At 42.0% G+C, this 23,172-nt stretch overlaps 3 protein-coding genes across 5 annotated transcripts in view; 2 read left to right on the forward strand and 1 right to left on the reverse strand.

The window, feature by feature from the left end:
• The first annotated feature begins 359 nt into the window (after positions 1-359).
• On the forward strand, positions 360-15,074 carry rnf11b (ring finger protein 11b). 3 transcript variants are annotated; one of them, XR_008831718.1, is made up of 4 exons: positions 360-906; positions 12,233-12,402; positions 13,003-13,505; positions 13,598-15,074. XR_008831718.1 is itself a non-coding variant. In XM_056414669.1 (4 exons), the coding sequence occupies exons 2-4, from the start codon at positions 1,045-1,047 to the stop codon at positions 13,172-13,174; spliced, it is 387 nt and encodes a 128-aa protein (XP_056270644.1). In that variant the 5' UTR covers positions 824-906; positions 982-1,044; the 3' UTR covers positions 13,175-15,074. The 3 variants fall into 3 exon arrangements, 2 of the variants coding, with proteins under 2 accessions (XP_056270643.1, XP_056270644.1); XM_056414669.1 differs by adding an exon at positions 982-1,089 and having other exon boundaries at positions 824-906; positions 13,003-15,074; XM_056414668.1 differs by having other exon boundaries at positions 13,003-15,074.
• Positions 15,075-17,035: 1,961 nt separating this feature from the next.
• cdkn2c (cyclin-dependent kinase inhibitor 2C (p18, inhibits CDK4)) lies at positions 17,036-21,103 on the reverse strand. Its single transcript, XM_056415144.1, has 4 exons — positions 20,949-21,103; positions 20,100-20,671; positions 19,000-19,357; positions 17,036-17,078 (listed from the first exon to the last, which is right to left on the reverse strand). Exons 2-4 carry the CDS (start codon positions 20,214-20,216, stop codon positions 17,074-17,076), a joined length of 480 nt encoding a protein of 159 aa, XP_056271119.1. The 5' UTR covers positions 20,217-20,671; positions 20,949-21,103; the 3' UTR covers positions 17,036-17,073.
• Positions 21,104-22,310: 1,207 nt separating this feature from the next.
• Positions 22,311-23,172, forward strand: part of faf1 (Fas (TNFRSF6) associated factor 1) — a 61,208-nt gene continuing 60,346 nt past the window's right edge. The window contains exon 1 of the mRNA XM_056414402.1: positions 22,311-22,581. Within this exon, the coding sequence (XP_056270377.1) occupies positions 22,522-22,581 (60 nt within the window). The 5' untranslated portion in view covers positions 22,311-22,521. The remainder of the gene's footprint in view (positions 22,582-23,172) is intronic.

The following is a 23,172-nucleotide window of genomic DNA, read 5'->3' on the forward strand; positions in this document are numbered from 1 at the left end:
TGATATGAAAGACAATAGTAGCCAGGGATAAGGAGACAGTGGGTATTAGTGTCGACATCACATTAAATTGGAAATAAAGATCTGTTAAATGTATTAACAACAGACTCGTAAAAGAGTGGGTGGTCATTAAATATATCGAGGCCAGTACTGGTAATAGCAAAACCTGCCTGAAATTGCAATCACAAAGACTCATTTATCGATTTTAGCCCTGTGTTTATGTTTCAGCAAAGGGCAACGTGATCCAGAATCTGATTGGCCGCCAACAAGAGCTTGCTGGATGTAGCTAAACGCTCATTGGTTGGTTGTATGAAAGGGCGGGGCTTCGTGTTGCTACATTGCCACCTTTTGTGGTTCTTCGGCAGCTGCAAACTGGAAAGTCCCTGACATCCAACAAGGTTTCAGACAGGAACACTGCGGTGAGGGTTTACCGTTTTAAATGAAGGATATTCATATTGTACTCGTTTTGCGACCCCCGCGGATACCACATACTGCGAGGTTGTTTCAGTCGTAAAGGTTTTAAGCAAACCGAGTAGATGCTCTCGAGGGCTAACTAGCTTTGTGTGCAAGCTAGTTCTTTGTGCGGCTAGCTGCTAGCCGAGGTAAGGTTATGTTGTTGTTGAAGTGAGCAGCCCTCCCGCCGTCTGGGAGAGGACATTCATCAGCTGTGCATGGAGAAACGCCTCCTCTCGTCTGCTGACAGTCTCTGTGAAAGTGGCCCGTGATATCCCGCTGTGTGACGGTAGTGCAGCGAGAGAGGGGAGAGTTTGACCGAAGAGGAAAGAGATGGGAAACTGTCTGAAATCTCCGACCTCGGATGATATTTCTTTGCTTCACGAGTCCCAGTCGGACCGGGCCAGCTACGGAGACGGTACTGACACCGACCAGGAGCCGCCGCCCCCCTACCAGGTAACTTCGACCAACTGTTTGGACCACAACACGATTGGAGCCAGACAGACATTTAACACATTTTTTTTTTTTTAGATTAATCAAATTCATGGCAAGTTCAGATGACGTGTGTCTGACGTCTGGCCCAGTAATGCCTGCATGTCTGCCCAGTCTGGAGGAGATAGAGAAGGAGGAGACGCCAAGGTGTTTGACAACAATCACTCTCTTGGCCAGCAACCCAGCCCGCTGACCCCGCCACAGCTTTGATACTAATCCGCTTTGTTATATCCGACGGGCCTGTCTTTGTCTCCCTTTTCCCTGAAGTCATATTATGATTCATCCTTCGCTGATATGAAAGCAGCACGATGTCATCATTTGCAATACTTTTCATTCAAACACATTGAACCATGTGGTTTTGGCTCATATTGAGATGAACAAAGACACAAAGACATCTATTGTTGCCTCGCGTTCACTCAAACAGTATAAACTGTAATTTATTTTAATTGACTGAAAAAGAACCCCAACACTCTATTTAAGAGAGATTAGTCATATTTTTTTTAAAAGTGGCTCATAACTTTCTCAGCTGCTTCTTTCCCTGATCCACTGCGGGGCAGCAACTTGTTTGTCCAGTGTCCTTATTTCCTGAATTAGACCATCTGCAAACAGACCCGGCCTTAACTATGATTCATGGTGTTACCCTACTCGTGTGTTTTTCTATGTTGAGAGGCGGCTGGTATGAGTTATGTAAGGCCTTGGCAGAGAGTTACCCTCGTAGCAGCATAACTCTCTGCCAAGCCTTATCTGTAGATTTAAGAGAAGTCTTTTACAACCTGGGAAACTGAAGATGGCCTCTGCCACGAGAGCTTTTATTGTAGAAAACTACTTAATTCTACTATTTGCAAGAGGGATAAAAACACGAGGGCGAAAGTTTGCCCCACGGTCTCAGTCTATTGTCATCTATCATTTTAAAAGTATAAAACGTGTTTATGATTGTTTAACTGGATTCTAAAATGCTTAACTTGATATTCATGACCAGATACTAAGAAAAGTTGTCAGATTTGTTAAAATGTCATGAACAAAGATTATTAATTTCCCCTTTGTAGATCTAACAATGACTAAGAAATCTCTAGCTGTCAGCTCAAGGGATTTAATTTTTTTTGTTTGTATTTCTGTAAAAGATGTTTTTATTAATTAAAGTCGGTCTTAAAAGCTGAAATCATATCGACAGGGCAAGGATTATACACCGTAAAAAGTTACTGGTTGAAATCTCATACATTAGGCCATTAGAGACGGATCAGTTCCCACCTCAGTTTGTGCAACATATATTAGCATAAATTCGGTTCACATAAGGAACTAATGGTTCCTCTAAACAGAAAGTTGATTGCAAAAGCCTCTTCCGACTACATATTTTATCTTCTGCATGATTTTAAAAAAGCATTTTCAAAACCGAATGTATGCTGAGACATTAGAGAAACTGTGGGCTGTGCATGCAAACCTAAATCTTCCTGGGAAGATTTCAAGTTCTTATTCTTAATCTTTTTCATTTATCATCAGTGTCATGTCAGTCAGAGATAATATCTGAATGTGGCCAGGAGTCCTTTGTATGCATCTACCTCCAGGTTGCTACGAGTACATCATGTCTGGCATACAGCAGGGTGTAATTAGGCCAAAGCAGCCAGCTGTGGTATCATAGAAGTGATGGTGTAATAAACACAAACATTGCTTAGTTTCTTTGGAAGAGCTCTAACTAAGCTTTCAGTTGGGTTGAGAAAATCTGCGATTAGTTTGTTTGTACGGACAGTTTCACAAGAGGGTGAAATAACTTGTAAAAACCTCCTATATAATGGGCTCTTTCAGACCTGCCAGCTCTGTTCTCCCTGTTGACCACAGTAATCACCATCTGAACCCAGCCTGTGAACACGGCACACATGTTGTGTTTGCTTGGAGTTCAGATGAAAGCGCTGCTTGTGAAACGTGGGCTAAAGCCTCCACTATACTCGACTTGAAATTTGAATTTGTCATTTTCTTAAAAGCTGTCAAGTATAGACTTGCGTGTAGAGGCCAGTGTTCTCACTGTGCTGATGATCTCTCCTCCATACCGGAGGGCGAGGTTTGCTATTCGCGGTGAAAAACACGATGCCAGAAATCCCATCTGTGGCATCCAAAACAAAGATGAGCTCTGGCTGAGCTTAAGATACAGAAAATGAATACAGAACACAGAAGACAGACACTGATTTAAATCCAAGCCTGTTTTTGTTTCTACATCCCCAAAAAAAGCAATCAAGGAAAGATGGGCGGATAGCTTTTTTATTTATTCTGGGCTGTTCTGACTTGAATGCAATTGCGATGCTGTGAGAGGAACACGCATGCACAGTCAATTTGAAGAAGACGAGTGAGCCAAAATTCCTCAACATTGTTGCGAAAGACTGATATCCACTTATCAGATGTTGGAGTTGCTGCTGAAGGTGGGACAGTCAGTTTATGGGGATCGATTGTTTTTTCTCTCCCCATGAGTGATAGAGCAATTGGATAACTTGTTTCAAACGCGTTACATTTTTCCGACGCTCACCATGATGGCTATAAATGTCTTCTGCTACTCCAGTTTGTCTGTCATGTTCATGCCGATCAGACCATGTTTCCAGAAATGTCACGTTTTGAAAAATCCACAAATCTGAGTCATGTATAAGAGTTAGTGGGGGTAGGAAATATTTGTTATAATATTACTGTTTATCCAAGTAAATGCTTGCCGGTACAAGGGGACACACCTTTTATTTTTCGTCTCCCATTCTACAAAGGGAATGCCATGATAATGGAACGGGTCTTGCCGTAAAACAGGGTTTACAAGAGTATATTTCATGTAGTTACGGTGTGCAAAGAATGACTGGATGGCTGTTGAAAGCTAAGACTTAAAGTGGATGAGATCAGCTCTGAGCCAACCACTTAGGCTAGTGGCCCATTTAATGTCTTGTCACATTTATTTTAAAGTGTGTGTGTGTGTGTGAGAGTTGCGTTCATGTTTGTTTTGTATCAAACTGGGGACGCTTCAAAGCAGACGGGGGTGACGTTCTGTTTGTGCTCCTAATACTGTGATGGCTGCAGTTGTGAGGTGTGTGTTGCTTCAACACGGTGTGTGTGTGTGTGTGTGTGTGTGGTAATTTGGAAAGCAGCTGGTGAGACTGGCCTATAGGAGATAAGGCACCCCTGTGTGTTGGCATTTGAGAGGGAGGGTGTGTGTGTGTGTGTGTATGCATGCATATGCATGCACACACCCCTGGTATTCCTTGTAATTCCCCATCTCTGTCATAAGTCTCAGAGATGTAAGCAGTGACGGGAGTTTTCATTGATCACATTCAGTTTGGCACAGAGGCCTTTCATGCTGCTGTGACGCTTCACGGCCAAACCTCAGTGGCTGGAGCACCTTGCAGACTTTAAAAGATTCCCATGGCTTGTGTGTGTGCATGTAGCAGAACTCGGTCTTTCTTAATGCACATTCCCACCGTTTCTCTCACTTTTGTGTGAACATGAGGCCTAGAGGGTAAGAAATGATTCAAAACATGTTAAATAAGCTCCTGCAGCTCTGCATAAAAACCTGGGTTCAGATGGTTTAGTACACACACCACTGCCGGTAGTGGATACACATGAAATTGAAAAGCACAGCTTCTGTCGACCACCTGCCTTGACATCAAGATGAAAGGACTTGCAGTCAGCGGTTTGGTTTGAGCTCAGCCAGCTTGGTCAGATGAAATGGGGAGGAAAAGTTTGCTTTAGAGGTTGTTTATAATTAGCTGTCAAACCTGGAGCGTTGACGTGGGCGAGCAGAGCAGATGGGATGAACCGACAGACGGTCTGAAAAGGAGGCTTTCACGCAGACTTTTGGAATGAGTGCAAAGTTTCAACCACGACAAAATCCGTCTTCTGGCCGCGAAGGCGCTGATAAACTATTTGTACGACTGATGTATATATTAATAACTTGGTAACTATGGTATCACATTGCCATCAGCACATAACATAGTAACTACACAGTAACGAGGGCCACTCCCCCTTTATGTTACACTGTATTACTGCTTCTAACCATTTTTCGTTATTCCTGGCGTGAGGATGGTTTAGTCAACTGGTGATATATCTTGTGGCAAGCTATTTGTGGCTGTAGCTTCTTCCGTGTATACCAGCTGCCATAACAAAACAACAAAAACAATCTTTTAAAGACCAATTTGGAAAACGTGTTTAGCCAGTGATGTAGATGAGCTACAAACAAAATGTTTGCTTCAGCTCAGGCTACTTGCTATCTGCCTTTGTGTTTTGTTGTAATAATGCGGTTCTATGGGACAGAGTTATCAGCCCTAAGAACAATTCCCAACCTGGAGGACCAAGGAAATCGCATGTATTTATATATTGTCTGGTCTCTGCCCTTTGACCTGTTTGGCATTGGTAGTCTGCAGGTGCGTCCATCCAAATGGACAATCGGCAAAGGCAGGAAATGAATGTGGCTTCCTCCCTGGGTTCAGATGGCACCAACAGTAATGTATCGGGCAGGTGAGGACAGCCATAGTGCCACTGACTTCCCCACAGGCATGAGTAAGTCAATTGAAGCATATCGTGTTTTTAGTTTTTTGTTTTTAGCCTCGTAAGGCAGTGACACACTCCATCAGCGAGACCCCACGTGATCGTGATTACCTCCAGTCTTGACCTAATATGGTAACAGAATCAATGTGGGTGTGGAGGAGGCGGTGCTGACAAACAAGCCATTGTACTGCAGTTCAGGCTCCTGGTCTGTGGGCTGTGGCTGACACACAGCCACGTAAGGGCTGCTGTTCCTGAGCACACGCCACAATGACCAGGACTCGAATACCTCTTGTTTTCTCCACTCCCCCTCACATTTCAGTTCTCGTCTTCCTTCGAATGACAGTTGGCCACCCTGGCTCATATGATCAAGTTGGTTTCGGTTTTATTATCAAGTGAAAGGCTGTTACGGGCCTATATAATGTGGCAAAGACTCCCCTGATACTTATTGTGATTGGCTGATGCTCCTCTGGCATGATAAGATTGTAAATAGTGGTCAAATAAATATAACAAAATAAAAAGATTGCCGTTTATTATTTATCGAATATAGTTTTCCTTAATTACACTTTTCCACCAAGATAGTTGAATTATGTTCATCACTCATAACGTTTGAGTGGCTACAGTGAAGGCTGTGTCTGTGAGCCTTGTGAGTTTGCTGTAAAACTAGCTTTTAGTGTAAAACTAGGGTTAATACTAACTTCAGGAAATGCATTCTGTTATCGTCAGCGTGTCCCACGTCAACACAACACGTCCTGCGATGCCAATGCCCATTGTATTCCTCCCCCCATTGTTGCCTTTAGGCATGTTTGTGTGATCAGCCGAGTGCACGCTCGTCTGGATTGTGTGCAGGTGTCTGCAGGTCTTGTTCAAAGATTTTGTTACTCTGCAGTCACTCGAACCAGAGCTACGATTTCAAAGCCTGCTAATGCTTCATGCATCTGGTGTTTCTTCCCTTTTTTAAAAATGCATATAGACACTGCTTACTTTGCACTTAACATACAGCAATCATTAAGTCGGATACGATTGAGGTTTGGAAGATTTGCAGACAAACTTGATGGCAAAGCACTTTTTGTATTTGTAATGTCTTGTCGCTAAGCTTTTCTAACACCATGTGTTATAGACAGAAATGTTGCCCAGTCATCACCAGGCCCACCTGCCTGCAACCTCTTTCCCACATCCAGTAGGGTTTTGGCTCCGAATCTTTTAAGGTGACAAGACTTGGTTAGGTTCCGGGAAATATATTGTGATTTGGGTTAAAATAAGTACGTTACTCCTGGAAGTTATCTCGGGGGGCCGTGTCGGGGAGCCCGCAAACTGCAGGTGTTCTTGTTCCCCATTGCAAAGAACACAGCGGGCTACTTCCGTTTAAACCGACCTGCGGCGAAACGCGGACTCACCGGGACTCACTTGGCGTGACACAACAGTGTGGGTGTCACTGTCTGTGTGTGTGTGTTGTCCCACCACGCCGCATATACCTTTCGTAAGTAAGAAAGTAACTACGAATTGGCCTTAGCAGACGTTGATATAGCTCTGTGACTACCTCCACTGACAGCCCTGCCAAAAGCGGCCGAGCTTTGAACTCGTCAAGAGAACAATACTCCTGTTCTCCTGCCATGGTGGAGACGTCTGGGATTATATCAGTGGAGGAGATCTATGGGTCGGTACCAAAACACGGCACCATGCCTAGATAATGAAGCTGGTAAAGTAGCAAGTGAAAGGGGCATTTGTGGTTCTAACCCATTTTCCCATCCTTAATATGGTCACACGCACATATAGCAATACACACCTACAACAGGGGGGAAATCTGGGCTATGTGTGTGTATGTGCTCTTGAAGCTAAAGCTGTGGCCTGTTTTCTTTGTCGTTTGTGGGCTGAGTGCCTCCTATATTTCATTGTCCTACTCTCGTTTCTTCTGAATTTCAATTGGTGATTGATGATGGGGAGCTCGGGTAAATACCTCCTCCATCTATCTTTTTTTTCATCTGCTCTAATTCCTCGTTGTCTACAATCTTTACCTACTTCCTGTTTCACCATTAGCAGTCGGGGCCTGGCAGACTTTTTGCTGCTGTGTTCACGGCTCTGCGGCCAACAGCATCATTTGTCAGAGAAAACCAGGGTCCGTTCTTTGGGGGCCTCCTTTAGTCTCCCACCCTCGCCTACTCCCTCTATCTCTATAATTGTTGTCCCTCTGGTCAAATGAGGTCAAATAATGCGCAGTTGTCACAGCCCAGCTGACGAGCCATGTGTGAAGAAAGATACTGCTGACCAGTGCACATAACTGCCCTAACACACACGCACAGAGTCCAGCTGCTGCCCCCCCCCCCCCCCCCTGTCTGGAGCTTTCATTCCTGCTGCCCGGCTGCCGTCTCTTTTTTTGACAAGGGCGAAAAGAGTGGCTGTCAGGGGAACAGCAGATAGCCTCACTTACTTAATGCCGACTTTTGCCTAAAAACGTTGCGGCGCTGGCTTCCTTGATCATCGTTGTTCTGCATGATTTCAATGAAAACCATCAAACTTAAAAAGATAGCTTTTTTTTAAGGATTTGAATCTAGGCTACAATGCAGTAAAACTGCAAAAGCTTGATCGAGTCAGTCGGATGGCTGAGAGGACTCGTTAATATTTTTGAATGGCCTCTCATGCTATTGGGTTGTAGAAAACCCTCTACACAAATATATATATATATATAATATGTATGGAGCCAGACAATTAAATATATTTGTTGCCTTCTCACAACTCTGCCATTTGACTCTGAATAAACCACCGACTACCATTCATCCAGAATGAAAGAAGGAAATGGAGAGCAACCTAACACCAAGGGTTACAGCAGCTACTGGACCTGTGTGTTTTGCAGGCAGATCAGAAACACAGTCATACATGTTTATTAGAGGGTGCACATAGATAGATAGGGTGCTATGGCCTGTCTCGTCTCCAGCGGCATCCATTGAAGTATATGGTGCTTGTGTCAAGGTCTTTTCTAGAGTGTGGCTATACAGGAAGTTGTCTAAAGAGCTCACATAATGGCATTAGAGTGGACTAATATTATTTAACCCTCCCAGTGTCGATGTTATTTTTTTGGTCCATGACCTGTTGGATCGTTTCAGGCATGCTGTAGCAGGAGAAGGAGTGGGCTGAAGCGTGGGGTCACAGAGGGAGATGAGGAATTCGTACTCTCACCACAAAGGACTGTAGTGAGTGTATAAGAACGTCGAGAACAGAGAGAAGGAAGGAAGACAGTCATAAACTGCAAATTAAGAGAGAGTGGAGTGAATAGAAAGTTCAAGTTTAGAGAGGAGGAAGAGACTTGGACATGTAGGTAGGTGGTGCACAAGACAGGAAAACCAAATATAGACACAGATATACTTGTAGATCACTTTCACTTATTTGTCATTTCTTATTAAGCTTTAATCTTTCACAGATTGTGTGTGGCATTCTGTTTTTAAGAGGGAATTACGTTCGCTGCAGCTTTGATGTTCCTGCGTTTTATAATATAAGAGGCTTTGATGATAAATGCTTCTTTAGGGAAACAAATCTTTATTTAGAGATACTCAGTTTACAGTCATATCAGACTCATAAGGTGTTACATCTTTCAGCTCGATTTTTTTAAATTCAGTTTTACGTGGTTATTAGTATGTTGTTATGTTATTGTTTTGTATTTTGTTGTAATCTTATGTAAAAATATGTATTGTTATATATGCATATATATATACTGTATTTAATTAGTTTTTTATTCATTTCATTTGTTTTATATTTCTTTTTTTCATTTTAGAATTCTGCTGTGTCAACCATTCTGTGAATCTCGCCAAACCTCCCTAACCAGGGGGGGGTGTGAGGGATTCTTATGGCAGAGACACACAAGGTGAATCAAACCGAACCCTCCCCAGTGTGCAATGCAATACCCGACTAAGTGGAGGCAGGGGCAGGCAAACCGCCCAACTGCCTCACGGACTCCTTGGACTCGCCCCTCCTTTCCTTTCAATGAAGGAGCAGTGCCGCCTGCTGGAAATCACTTAAGTATTATAAACTCTGGTTTGCTGCTCCGTGACGTCACAGGCGACGTCACAGCACCGAACCAGTTAGAACTGGTGGGTTGAGTGACGTCACAATGCTCGCTTCAAAGACTTCTCTATGGTATTTCCGATGCGATATATCTTTGGCCACAAGTCTTTGGGGGCGCTGTGTCCCCCCTGGACACGAGGCAAAGAGACGCCGTTTGTTCCCCTTTGAGCAGTGTTGCAAGGTCCGTGGTTTTCCTGCGGAATTGGGCTACTTTTGAAGTGTTGCTGCAGGTTGAATTTTTTGTCCGCTGGTTCGGGTAGACCTATTTTGCATGCAAATTACATGAATATCTTTAAATAAAAATTCATATTTTAAATGAAATAATTTATTTATACCCAAATCCTACCAAACTGACTCCAGATCAGCACGTACACACATGATGGACATGGACTTTAAAAGCAGTGTATATGGTTTGGCACGGGCATATTTTGAGTTCTGATATTGGGCTGGTTTTATTGGCCCTTGGGCTGGTTTTGATTGGCCATTGGGCTGGTTTTGTCACACAGACCTGGCAACCCTGCCTTTGAGTGAGAGACGACCCGCAGCAGCACACACACCTGAGCCTCGCGCAGCGTCTTTTTCGGACAAAGTACGCCGCATTTTGTCAATGAAGTTACTTAATGAACGGTTCTCAGTTGTATATGTTGGTCAAATGCTTCTATAGTTTACTTTACTTGTGTTGGTTAGCATTGTAACACTGTGTTGTTAGCACCGTAAGGTTAGTATTGAATGGGATGTATTTTGGTGTGTGTGTAATGTGGTCAACATCAACAGGAACTCATTGGCTTGTCTTTATGAATAATATTAGTTTGAATGGGTAATTACTACAGTATCCGTTTGTCTCAACATTTTGCGAAAAAAACAACCAATGAACACTCAGTAAATCACAAAGGACCGACCCACCTCACAGGTGAGGCTCATTAGCAACCTGTCAGTCAGAGAAGCCAGAGAACACGGCGCGGACAACTGTGCCTCATTATATAGAGCTGGAATTGTTGATGTATAACACATGGGTATCTGTCATATGCAAAAGCCTTTAAAAGGTGAATTTATATTTTTTGTAGAATGGAGAAAATGCCCCCAGCCTCCAGGTTAACGTGACATATTTGAATGTCAGTCAGTTTACCAAGGCCACTTGTTCTGCTGTTCAATGTTAAAGATGGGGTCTCAAATCCACTTTTTTTTTTTTTACTAATCTGGATGCTTCACTGAAGAAACAATTTATCATCCACGATATTAAATACCTCGCTGGCACTTCATAGGTCGGAGCTTCTTTGAAAACACAGCTCTGTGTAAAGTTTTGTCTTTAAAACTTTTAATTGCGATAAATGAATTTCAAAATGTGCGATTAATTAGTTAACATTTTTTTAATCGATTGACAGCCCTAATTGTTATATAGATTTTTTTAATTTTGCTAGCTTGACAGCTGTGAGCATGTTCATTGTTTAGCATCATTATATTTATAGGGAGGACGGAAGGGACTGACTGGCTCAGTCTTGCCGACTTGGCAACTTTCTCGCTGGATTTAGGGACTTTTGGAGCTCGAGTTGGAAACCACTTCCATTGGAAAAGAGTTGGCCACACTGGGCTAGCTTTTTAGCTTTAATATTTGAGCTGGACCTGATAATGGCAATAAAGTGTTATCCTTTTTTAGAAAATACCTCAAATATAATTAAAATATCTTGACAATATACTGTATATTTACAGTGTAGTATACAGTATAGGTTTCGGTATTCACACTTTTTTTTTTTTTAAGAATTGAGTCATATTTTAAACTCCTACCTATGTGGATTTTGTCACCAATATATAAAAGATTGCTGACTGACATAATGAAAGATGATCTACTTCACCTTCAGCTGGCTCAGTCCGACTGAAGTGTTGAAGGACAGGGAGGTTTTGGCTGTTCTGAAATTGTGCGCAGGCCAACGTAGGAGACTTTAATAAACAGGTGTGTCTTGCTATGAGCAGTCTTAGTGACTTCACAGGTATTAATTATTATTATTTATATGTGGTTGACTCCCAGGAGCTCATCTTTCATGACACTTTTTTGTAGACCTTAGTGAATAAATTAAAGTCAATTTAAATTGTTTAAGTAATACCATTGTAGTAATCTGGTCTGTACACAGGTTTATTTTTTATAATGTTTATAGATTGAAAAAAAAATTCTTATCCCCGACCAAGTCGGGTGATAGCAACCATGGAGCGGTCTGCTTCCGAGTCAGTTGGGGAAGGCGTGTGGAAACACTACCATCTACTGCCTGTGATTATAATCCCACAACATGACCATGCATATTGTTGCCTTGTAACTAATCATTGATTGTATCAGTTATTGACAATAGTTATTGTGAGAGCCTTTTTTTCAGAGGGATACTTGCATATTAAAACAACAAAATGTTGGTTGGATTGTGAAACTCTTACAGCCAACTGATGCATTGATTGTGTTGTGGGGGTGAAGGATTTCAATACTTGCTTCCCAGTATTATACTGGCAGGTGGTGACATTATGTTGTCTCTGTTATAAATTAAACACTCCCAGTTCATAGAACCTGTGGAGATAGATTTCAAGAATATACGTCTTATTGCAGCTTATCTTCAATGTATTATATTTCCTGCCACCAACCAGACACAATGATTGTGACCAAGGATTTTTTCTCTCTTTGAATCCTCCCCACAAAATAATTATTTAGTCTGACCTTTCTATTTGGTATTCTCTCTCTCTCTCTCTTCTGCAGGAGCAAATCCATGTGCCCGTCTACCACCCAACACCCAGCCAAGCACGACTGGCCACTCAGCTGACTGAGGAGGAGCAGGTTCGCATCGCACAGCGAATCGGGCTCATCCAGCACCTCCCGAAGGGCGTGTACGACCCCGGCCGGGACGCCTCTGAGAAGAAGATCAGAGAGTGAGTGGTCAGGGTGTTTGTAGCTCTTTTTAAAATGAATGAACACGTAGCTGTAACATGCCCCTGTTAACCCTGTGAGTCTCCCCTCTGTAAAATTGCACCAGCACACTTGTGATTGCGGTTCTCAATGGTTTTATTTAGTGTGAACTCTCAACACGCGTCTCATCCGAGAGCTTGTGGCCTTCACCCGACTCTCTCTGGCGGTCTTTCAGACTGCGACTCCGTTTATGTCTGGGAGAAAGAAAATTAGTCCCAGCTGAGGCCAATTAGGCCCCTTCAAAGTGTCTGTATTAAAAAATGAAGTCTGTTTTGTTTTATTAGTCAGAACATGTAACCACAAAACCACCCATACATTTTAACAAGTTAAGTTTGCTGTTGAATGCAAATCAATTTATAATGTCGTTATTGGTGTGCAAGCACTGCTGTAATACAGAGATGGATGGTTATACTCGATATGTTGTAATATTGTGGCATGTTAGATAAATGCACATTGCTGTAAAGCAGTACATGTTTGTAGTGTGTTTTTTTTATTGGAGTAAAATTATTTTCTCTGCTGGTCCTGCAGTCTCTAACAAAATATACCTGTGTTCTCCTGCACAGGTGCGTCATCTGTATGATGGACTTTGTATACAGAGACCCCATCCGGTTCCTGCCCTGCATGCACATCTACCACATGGACTGTATAGACAACTGGCTGATGAGGTCCTTCACCTGCCCCTCCTGCATGGAGCCTGTGGACGCCGCGCTGCTTTCCTCTTACGAGACCAACTGACACACACACACACTCACTCTGTATAGGCACCTGTGAACCATAATGGACACACACACACGCACACATACAATATGCACACACATGGACATACACACAACGTCTATCTTGCTAAATTGTATCCTGGATTAGTAAGGTGTTGATATAAAAGAATGAATGGTGTAAAATATTTAGGATGAATGTTTGCGTGTGAAAGTATGTATGTATGTTTCTGTGCCGCACAAGTTCCTCCGTTGGCCTGCTGGACAGGATTGATTTAAGGAGGACTGAACAGAGTGTTGGTGTATCGGACAAACCAGAAAGCGCTGGACCGAGCAGACCACGTGACGGAGATGTGAGGATACCGGTGTGAAGGGGAGTCGACGGGACCGGATGATGCTGAACTGATATGATTAACAAATGCAACATCTGCTTTTCTTTATGCAGGAATACAAACTTGACTGTGTCCATAAACACACTTCCTTTATTTACTTCCCATCATTGAGATGAAAAATACAGAAGGAAGGACAGCTGACCACCATCATCAGGCCACAGATTGTGCTTGTTGGACTGCCGAGGCCTGATCAGTAAAACGCCGCACTGCAGGACACGTGGGAAAGAAACGTCCCGTCTGCTTCGACGCGTCTTCACACAGATGCCTGTTGCAGAATCATATGCTGTAAAAACTGCTACAGATGTGGACGTGTGATTTCAACGATGCTAGAGCTGGACATCAGACTTGATACTTCAAATATCCGATAAATATATATATATTCTGCAGACACACTGCAGGCGCTCCACTGGCCCACAGCGCCTGGGCCTGGAGCTGCCTGACTGTAAAGAGAAGAACAAGATGGGTCGGTGGATTGAGTGATCATCCTGTGGTGAAATCTGTTGTGTGTTTGTTTTGTCCATCAGCATAAGGGCTTTGTCAAGCCAGTGTTTACCAACGACACGGGTGAGGCAAACGGATAAACAGGCTTTGCTTTCGTCACTAATGTGGTCGACTGTCGCCGTGAACGCTATCGACTCCTCAGGACTTTCTGGACCGCAGTGAGCTCTCAGATTATTGGCCAAAGCACAAGTAGACCGGTTAAGGAACCATTGATATGTTGCACTTCTCAATCAGAGTTGTGACAAAAGTTGACCATATACAGGACTGTCTCAGAAAATTAGAATATTGTGATAAAGTTCTTTAATTTCTGTAATGCAATTAAAAAAACAAAAATGTCATGCATTCTGGATTCATTACAAATCAACTGAAATATTGCAAGCCTTTTATTCTTTTAATATTGCTGATTATGGCTTACAGCTTAAGAAAACTCTAAAATCCTATCTCATAAAATTTTAATATTTCCTCAGACCAAGTTAAAAAAAAAAGATTTATAACTGCTGAGTGTTTGTCAAGGCTCAGGAAACCCTTGCAGGTGTTTCGAGTTAATTAGACAATTCAAGTGATTTGTTTAATACCCTACTAGTATACTTTTTCATGATATTCTAATATTTAGAGACAGGATATTTGAGTTTTCTTAAGCTGTAAGCCATAATCAGCAATAAATCAGAATAAAAGGCTTGCAATATTTCAGTTGATTTGTAATGAATCCAGAATGCATGACATTTTTGTTTTTTAAATTGCATTACAGAAAATAAAGAACTTCATCACAATATTCTAATTTTCTGAGAGAGTCCTGTATATGCATTCAGAAATGACGTCAAAGTGAGGTTTATGATTTGTTTTACCAACGTGCTCACTTCCATTGTAATGAAAGACCCTCTCTGTGAGTGGAAACACAATTTATAGATGGTGACATTAACCAAACTACTGAATTAATTAAGTCCAAGTTTGGCGCCCCTGTTATTGTCAAAAATAATGTCTCCAGAGACCAGTCATCGACCGAATTAAAAACACAGCAGTTTTGGCTCATCTGAATGTGTTTGCATATGTTCCCTATTGCTTGATTGCGCATCCTGTCTTGTGGCAAACGTGTTCATAAAACCAGAAGTAACGCAAACATTCACAGGGCAAATGGGTCACGCTTGCACCATCAGGATGGTTTGTGTGCCAGTGAACGTGACTGAGGGCGCCTGACGTGGTCGGTATAAACCGTGGAGACATGGCTGACTGTGTTCTCAGTTCAGAGTGGACATCCGTTTTTATTTTCTAAATTTTTCTTCTTGATCTTAATGACCCCCTCGCCTCATTTTAAAATATCTTATCGCCCAAGTAACCCAGTTCACTGTTAAAGCACAAAGAAACACAGTGGGTCCTTCTCTCTGCTGAGGCAGGTGAGTCGGCAAGACTTTGAAATATGCAGGAAAAGGTCAATAATTCGAGCTCCCCCTGCACAGCGGGCATGATACAGATCTGACACAGTTTGTGAACATGCCTTCAGTGATCTGTGTTTGTGTGTGTGTGCGCCTACTTGCGTGTTTGTGTTTGTATATAGGCTTGATGACCTTTTGTGTGTGTTTCAGAAAGATTGGGGGGGGGGGGGGGGTGTCAGCACCTTAGTTTATGCACAGTACTTTAATCTACGTAACTCTTTATGTTGTCCTCCATCAGTAAGGTGGAGCGTCAAGGCCTTTGGTTCATCGAGATAAGGGATGGCATCGGCTGCTAAAGTGAGGAACAAGAAAGGGCGACGCAGCGACAATTTAGAAGGATGTTCCCGAATGAATACACTGTCCAATCCAAACACCACAGTACTGTGTTCCCGCTTCTTTCGTCTGCAGTATAGCAGATGACTGGGAACAAATGCCTTTTTTAAGTATGCAATTTCTCTCTTTTTTTTTTTTTTAATAGGAGAAATCTGGACCTTATCATGGCTGGCTGGGACTGGCAATGCTCCATGCATTCTGGAGGTAAACAAAAAACATGTCATCATAGTATTTGCCACAGCTCCTTAAAAATAATTCAAGACATTAAAAAAATTTATTTTTTAAAAAGCATCAATGATTTGTGTGAAGACTAGCCACAGCCACGTGGATATGCATTATTGTGGAGCTGCTTCATTTCGGTATCTGTATCTGCTAAAGAAGGAAGCCGCCGCAGCCCAAAATGTTTCTTAATCACAAGCCAGCGAGAGCTTTTGTTCTGACTTTGATTCTCTGGAAAGATTTGTTCATTTTTTAAATGTCCACACTTACAGGAATGATTAGTGAATGCTGTTTTGGGGTGGATTTTTCTGCTTTTGAGTAGAGGATGGAACATGGAGGTTTGCTCTGAGTGGGGTGTTGTATGTTTGTGTGTGGATGCTTGTTAGAACTTTTCTTGTTTGTAAGCATAAATATGCATATGCTATATACTACAGGCAAATAATAAATAGACATTGCAACAGAACATAACTGCCCCTGGGCGTGGTTTATTTCCTCTGCACACTAATGTGGTTTCCTTTTGTTATTTCACATACTGACATGACTTGATTGAACTTCTGGACTCTAAATACCAAATAAGTACGGAATTTGTCTTACTTTAGTAAATCCGCTCACAATATACATATTAATTTACATTTAGGATATTATAATACACATAGATGTCACCATAATGCCAACTTTAGGCAACCCATCTTTGACATTGTTATCCGGAATATAAGTAAATAATGTATTGAATTGATTTAGTTTTAAGTATGCCACCATATTTTATTACATATACATTATCTTATTTATGTAAGTTTAAAAAAAGGTTCAATCCTTCTAACAGTCACTGGTCTCATCCACATTGCTCCCTTTTCATTGTCATTTTAAGCACTGGATTTTGGAAATGCCAGTTTGTTGAATATTATGTTTGAACAACAAAACCTATCAATCTGGCCAGAATATTAGAGATGCATCCATTCTCACAATCTTAAATATTAGTTTAATTAATCCTTCACAGTGTCATAACCAACTCATAAGAAGGTTTTATCTTCATCCTCTTCATCCCTTTAGTCTGAAAGAGAAGGGGGGAAATCAGTGAGAACGGTGCGCGTACAGACACACAGGGAAAAGGGATGTAGAGAAAAGAGAGAGAAAACAGCAAATAGAAATATGATAATGACATCATCGTATTTGATCCTTCTGTTTTTGAAAGGGCGAGCACGAGCACATGTGTCATCAACAGTCAGGGAGGCCTCAGCTGGAATATAATGAAATGGATTTAGTTGATCTAAACCTGTATATACTTCTATTTAAACAGGCCAGTGCACTTTCTCTATTTTAGTATTCTTTTTTGTTTTGTTGAGAATTACTAATTTAATTGTGATGTAAAATATTCAGGTGGTTGTATGAAACTGATATCGGCCTTTACGGACTTTTTAAAAATCAAGTTGCCGCAAATAGAAGCAGCGGGATGAACTTGTAACTGTTATGGGTCGTTTACGTGTGTGTTTGCTTGTTCGTTGCATTTCCATATACGCTTTTAAACTCTTGCCTATTCACATATAATACCATATCTCGTATTGTTTTGTATATATTGTTGTTGTATTTGTGTTTATTATGCACTCATGAGTGTGAAATAAAATGAATCTATATCATATCATCACAACTTAAACAGCGATGAAAAAGCTTTAACACATTTGTGCCTAAAATTAAATAAAAGGCCAAATAAGTGTATTCTCAAATGAATAAAGTAAATTTAAAAAAACATTGCAATACCAATTATAACAAATGGGCCTGACTCACGGTCGCTCAAGCCACATGAGATGGAAAGAGAACATTTAGCACAGTGCATCTGCACCAAAATGAACACACACGCACGCACACACACACACGCACACACACACACACACACACGAAATAAACTGGTAAGTCCCCACGAAGCATCAAGGAAACTTTTTACTTTCGATTCCGGTGGCTGGTTTTGGGTGGGGGCTTCAGCCTTTATTTGCACAGCTTCTGCTTTTTGGCACGTCAGGCCTCGGGGTGCAGGCTGGAGCCATCAAGTGATATTTGTCCATATTTTGAAACTAGTGCAATCAGATCTATAACCTTTTATTAAACAAGTACCAACACATTCACACGGGAGGTTAAATGATTGATTGTTGTTATGTACACTTTCATCATGAACATAAATATATAGGGCTGTCAAAATACCAAAATTCAAATACGACTGAGGGTTTTAAAAGATCATTAAGTTCATTTTAAAACAAAAAACGTCATTCATATTAAACTATATAATTAAATATGCAAGTGTGCTGTAGATATGACTGTAAATAATAAACACAATATTTTAATACACGTTTCTAAATTCCAACTATTAACGGAGCATAGATATTATTTATATTCGTGAATATATCTTGTTTTCTTATTGTATTTCAATTGTGAAACCAAATAATTTAACTTTGTAAACTTGTAAACACTCTTATACAAAGTATGACAATACGTTATATAACACGGTCTAAAATGTGCTCAGATATTTATAGTGTACATATTCGTTGTTTATTCTTTTTCAAACGAATTTAATTATTGGGAGTGTTGCTCATTTTTGACTCAACACGGGTGAAACAACATGATGAAACCAACAACATAAACTCGGCCTATAACCGCTTTAGTGATGGTTCTTCACTATCAAAATATGCTAATAGTGCTGTTCTGCCTCTCAATCATTGAAAATAGGCCTCAACACTGTCACAGTTTTCTCCAGCGCCGTTGTTTTTGTTGAGGAACAGAAATATTCTTTATTAGAAAAAGCTTACATCATATACTTCAAAGCAAGTCCAGAATTTAACAGAGTTGGTACAGCATAGCGATTATAGATATGCAGATTATGAAGCTTGAAGAGTGAATAAAGCATCCATCTTTTAAAGAAAGACTTGGATCTGGGAGCGGGAAGCTATGATGAAACAAACTTAGAATGTATGAAGACCACTTACGGGAGCTCAAGTAGTCGTGGATGTATTTGGCACACTCCACCCTCTTGTGGATGTGCGCCAGCTGCCCGGCGGTGTATCCTAGGCCGTTGGGGCCACGCGGGTCCGCGGTGCGTCCGATCAGCATCTGGGTCGCCTCCAGATGTCCCTCTCTGGCGGCCAGGTGGAGCGGTAGGTTACCCTGCTCGTCCACGATGTTTAGATCTGCCCCGTAGTCCACCAGCGCGCGCACAGACTCGACGAATCCTTCGCGCGCGGCGTCGTGCATCGCGGTGAGACCGCAGACCGGGTCGCGGAGGTTGGGGTCTGCCCCGGCCCGGAGGAGAGCCTGGACCACGGCGGCGTTCCCCAACTTCACCACCTGCACGAAGACAGTAGGACCGCAAACAGGTGAGGGAGGGAGGAAAGTGCAAGTGACTTTTTTTCGTCCCGATGTGCGCGCCGGCATCGGAGCTCTGCGGCGCGCAAGTCGGCGCACAAGTCGAAGTATATTCCTCACCACCACATTGTTCCTCCTTTCTCACACTCTAACCTCAAGTTTAGCGTGCACTTTCTGTATTATCATATTACAGAAAAGGGCTAATTCTTTATTATATATGTATAACCTATTTCTCAAGGCGAAGTGCAACATCTATAGATATATTCATTACATTGTGAAATAGTTACAAAAACACAGATTTACTCATTTATGGATCTATTTATTTAATTATATAATGTCAGATAAGAAAATGCGAAATATATAGATCCATAAATGTTAATTTATTTTAAGTAAAACTATGAAAACGTTTCAAAACGAATTTGATAAACCAATTTATGTACACATAACGTATAGATATAGGACTTACATCCAAACTCCCCTTTGTCATCTGTCCCACAGATTACTTATTTTAAAAACAATATATATCTGTTTAGACTATTTCCTGTTATATAATGGTGAACGAGGTCTTCTGGATATTTGGAGATAAACTGTTTAGGCCTTAAATTCTTTACAACAGCACAATAAGCTACGGAAGTAAAACAAGCTTGAAAAACCACAGTTTACAAAAAAACATGAACAAAACCATTTTACTTGTTAACAATAATAATAACTGAAAGTTACCAACCTGCAGTGCAGTCCTGTTGTATTTATTTAACCCATTAACATGTGCTCCACTTTGCAGTAACACCAACACTCTGGGTAGGTTTCCACTGGCAGAGGCATTGCAGAGTTGGTCAGCCATTCTTAAAAATAAATCTTTATTTTATCTTTTTTTTAAAAAGTTGTATTGTCTGAAGCAAGGTTGCTGATGCTGTGTGGTGTGCACACATGGTGCCCAAAATGGAAGTCAGCTCAAATATCTCATAGACACCTCCCCCTTTCACCCAATAAGTGGCTTGACCCGAATTATTACCCTGCTCCTGTTCAAATAAAGTAGCTTCTATTGAATTCGACCACCTCTGATTGACTGGGATATTCAATGTTGATTTACTAAGGTGCATTGCTGGTCATAATAGTATGGAAACAATGTTTTTTCCACGTGTTGCACCATCTATACTCACAACTCTGACTGTCTAATGATCTGATGGATGATATCTGGGCCAAATGCTGAATTGTAACGTCAGTGATCCGTAGGATTGGTTATGGGGGTCGGGGGGTGGGGGATTTTAAATGCAAGTCATTCTTCAGAGTCAGCCACTGCAAAACAAAGATAACGATAAACAACAATTATAAACAAACATAAAATGTTTACGTCCTCGCATGTTATCAAAAGATGAGATGTCATTCAAAGTCACTTCCCGCTCAATTTCCTGATGACTTTGCCAAAATGTAAAAACTAAAAAGTGCTTTTCTGCAAATCTATGCTATCATGTTATATACAACCAGCCTGCAATGACTGAGAGAGACCGAGAGGACACACACAAATATCGCACACTCATTACGAGATCCCTTTCCTTCGCGACGGTAACCCCACCTCATACGACCGTCCTCCAGGAACCGACGTCCGCTTGAATTTATTTCCAAATTCGCGATATCGGCTGAAGAGGCGAACACAGTAAACATTCCAAAATACCAATCGCGTCACAAAGTGTGGTTCATTTGAAGTGCAGATTGAGCTGTGGGAGGCCGGATGTCTGCCTTTACCGGAGAAGCTACATTTGAATGTCCTACTTCATTTGCACTTTTCAAATTCCAGTGAAAGACCAAGATAGGCTTTTTTTATTCCGTCATCATCTATCAGTCATCTTTTACAATGCCTCCCTCTAGTGGTGGGACTTGATATCGTCTCTAAGCCTAGCGCACAACAGAGCTGAGGTCGGATGTGAACCAGGGATTTATTTACTGTATACTCACATACACTTTTCAACTGGTATAGTGATCATGGAGGAATGCACACTTTGGCATGTCCATTGTTATTAGCGATATAGTGTGACATAGGCTACTGAAGACGAATAATAAGGTCAAATCAGGTCACATGTCGCTGTCAACAACCTGCAGGTGCGGTGCGCATGGACACAAATGTTTGTCTTGCGCCAGTGAACAATCTGAGCTTAGTCCAGTCAATGGCATACTGGCATTCGTATGTTCGGGAACTGGTATTTCCTCTCGCTGAGCCCGGGCACAGTAGCAATGCTAAGCGGCATTGCTACTGTGCCCGGGCTGTTTGTTAACTGTGCACATTTTCAAGCCTCAAGTTAACCTATCATTTGCCTGCAGATACTGAATGCTCCACGTAAATACATTTACATTACGATGTATACTGGTTCAAGGTGAATCTATAGATTAGGCTACTGTTTGTGTCTTCGCCCCGGGTGCTGCACCTGATGGGGCATCAGTTTTCGGATCGGCCGACATCCACCCATTGTTGTTATCTGGCCAGCTGCGCCATTGAGCCGTGGCTCTTAAAAAGGGGGATGAGAATGAGGACAGGCAAAATTGCACAAACGTGGAAAATCCAGGCTTCTAGCATAGTGAATATGTATTGCAGCCTATATCGTTAGTCTCTATATTTTGAGTTAGTCTATGTGAAGGCACGACCCAACACGATCATGTGCAAATTGTGCATGATTGTGCACGAACTGGGGCAGGCGTAATTTAATGCTTAAACTATGTACGTGTGAGTGAACCGACGCCTCTAAACATATTGACATGAGAAAGGGAAACATGGTCGAAGGTATATTCATGAAAAGAGGTCTTCAGCATGAAAAAGGACAGACGGTCATGTTTAAAACTTCACAATAAGTCTCAACATCGCGTCCACGGCTCGAGCTTTTACAACAGCTGCAGCCACTTTACGGCAGCCGTAAAGCAATGGACTAGATGACAATAATGATCGGAGATAACTGAACACTGTAACGTTACTTTACAGAATTGGGTCCATCTGAAAAGGTTGTATCCCGGTCAGGTTAAATATTTCTAATTTGCCAAACTCGCACTCGTCGCCGCGACTCAGCAACGCGCTTTTATCACGACTCCGTGTCCCTCCGTGAGGCGAGCGACGCGAGGGGAGCCAGTGGAAGAAGAATCGCTTTTAGCCAGTCATTGCCATGGCCTCCGAAAGCGGCGAGAGCAACATGGATAGAGAAATGATTCTGGCCGACTTTCAGGTGTGTCTCTTCCGTTAACCCACACATTACATCCAGCAGCTAGCTCTCTGTTTCGCCGTTGCTGAATGTCTCTTTGCTGTCAACAACCGTACACTCGACCTGACTGGCGTCGCACACGGCAGACCCGAGCTGAGCCAACGCTCTCCGTGGCTAGCTCCCTGAGCTAACGCACTGACAGCTTGCGAACTGATTCTGATTTCCAATAACTTAACATGGGAGCTCGCTCACTAGGTAGCGATGGCCCGGATCTAAAATGGGGGACGTTTCGTTTTTATGTCAGGTTTCAAATGTACCGGTTGAACCGATAACGACAGGTCGGGGTTAGCTACATTGATAACGGTGCTGACGTAAACTGCCAACTTGTTTACACGTAGCCAGTCGTCCTGTCAAGGGTTTAAATCCTCGTCAGAGACTGAATGTCCCCGGAAGATGTAAGATAGTTAGGCCTATTTGCAGGTGGGGTAGAATGTGTTGATGTTTACACAATGCGGGCGACTAAATGACGCCTCCCATTTAATATCTAGCATCCTGTTATGTGGGTGTCCATGTTTACTGTGATCAAAGCGAACATTATATATGCCCTTACTCTGA

Source organism: Pseudoliparis swirei, chromosome 5 (genome assembly GCF_029220125.1).
Source record: "Pseudoliparis swirei isolate HS2019 ecotype Mariana Trench chromosome 5, NWPU_hadal_v1, whole genome shotgun sequence".
NCBI classification, from domain to species: domain Eukaryota; kingdom Metazoa; phylum Chordata; class Actinopteri; order Perciformes; family Liparidae; genus Pseudoliparis; species Pseudoliparis swirei.

What these genes read in the sequence shown, in the direction of transcription:
- cdkn2c (XM_056415144.1), bottom strand. Translation starts at nt 20,216, where the DNA reads ATGGCTGACCAACTCTGCAATGCCTCTGCCAGTGGAAACCTACCCAGA. An exon ending in ACAACAGGACTGCACTGCAG is followed by an intron (nt 19,358 to 20,099) that starts GTTGGTAACTTT and finishes GTCTTCGTGCAG; the next exon opens with GTGGTGAAGTTGGGGAACGC.
- rnf11b (XM_056414668.1), top strand. Translation starts at nt 784, where the DNA reads ATGGGAAACTGTCTGAAATCTCCGACCTCGGATGATATTTCTTTGCTT. An exon ending in AGCCGCCGCCCCCCTACCAG is followed by an intron (nt 907 to 12,232) that starts GTAACTTCGACC and finishes TCTCTTCTGCAG; the next exon opens with GAGCAAATCCATGTGCCCGT. An exon ending in TCTGAGAAGAAGATCAGAGA is followed by an intron (nt 12,403 to 13,002) that starts GTGAGTGGTCAG and finishes TCTCCTGCACAG; the next exon opens with GTGCGTCATCTGTATGATGG.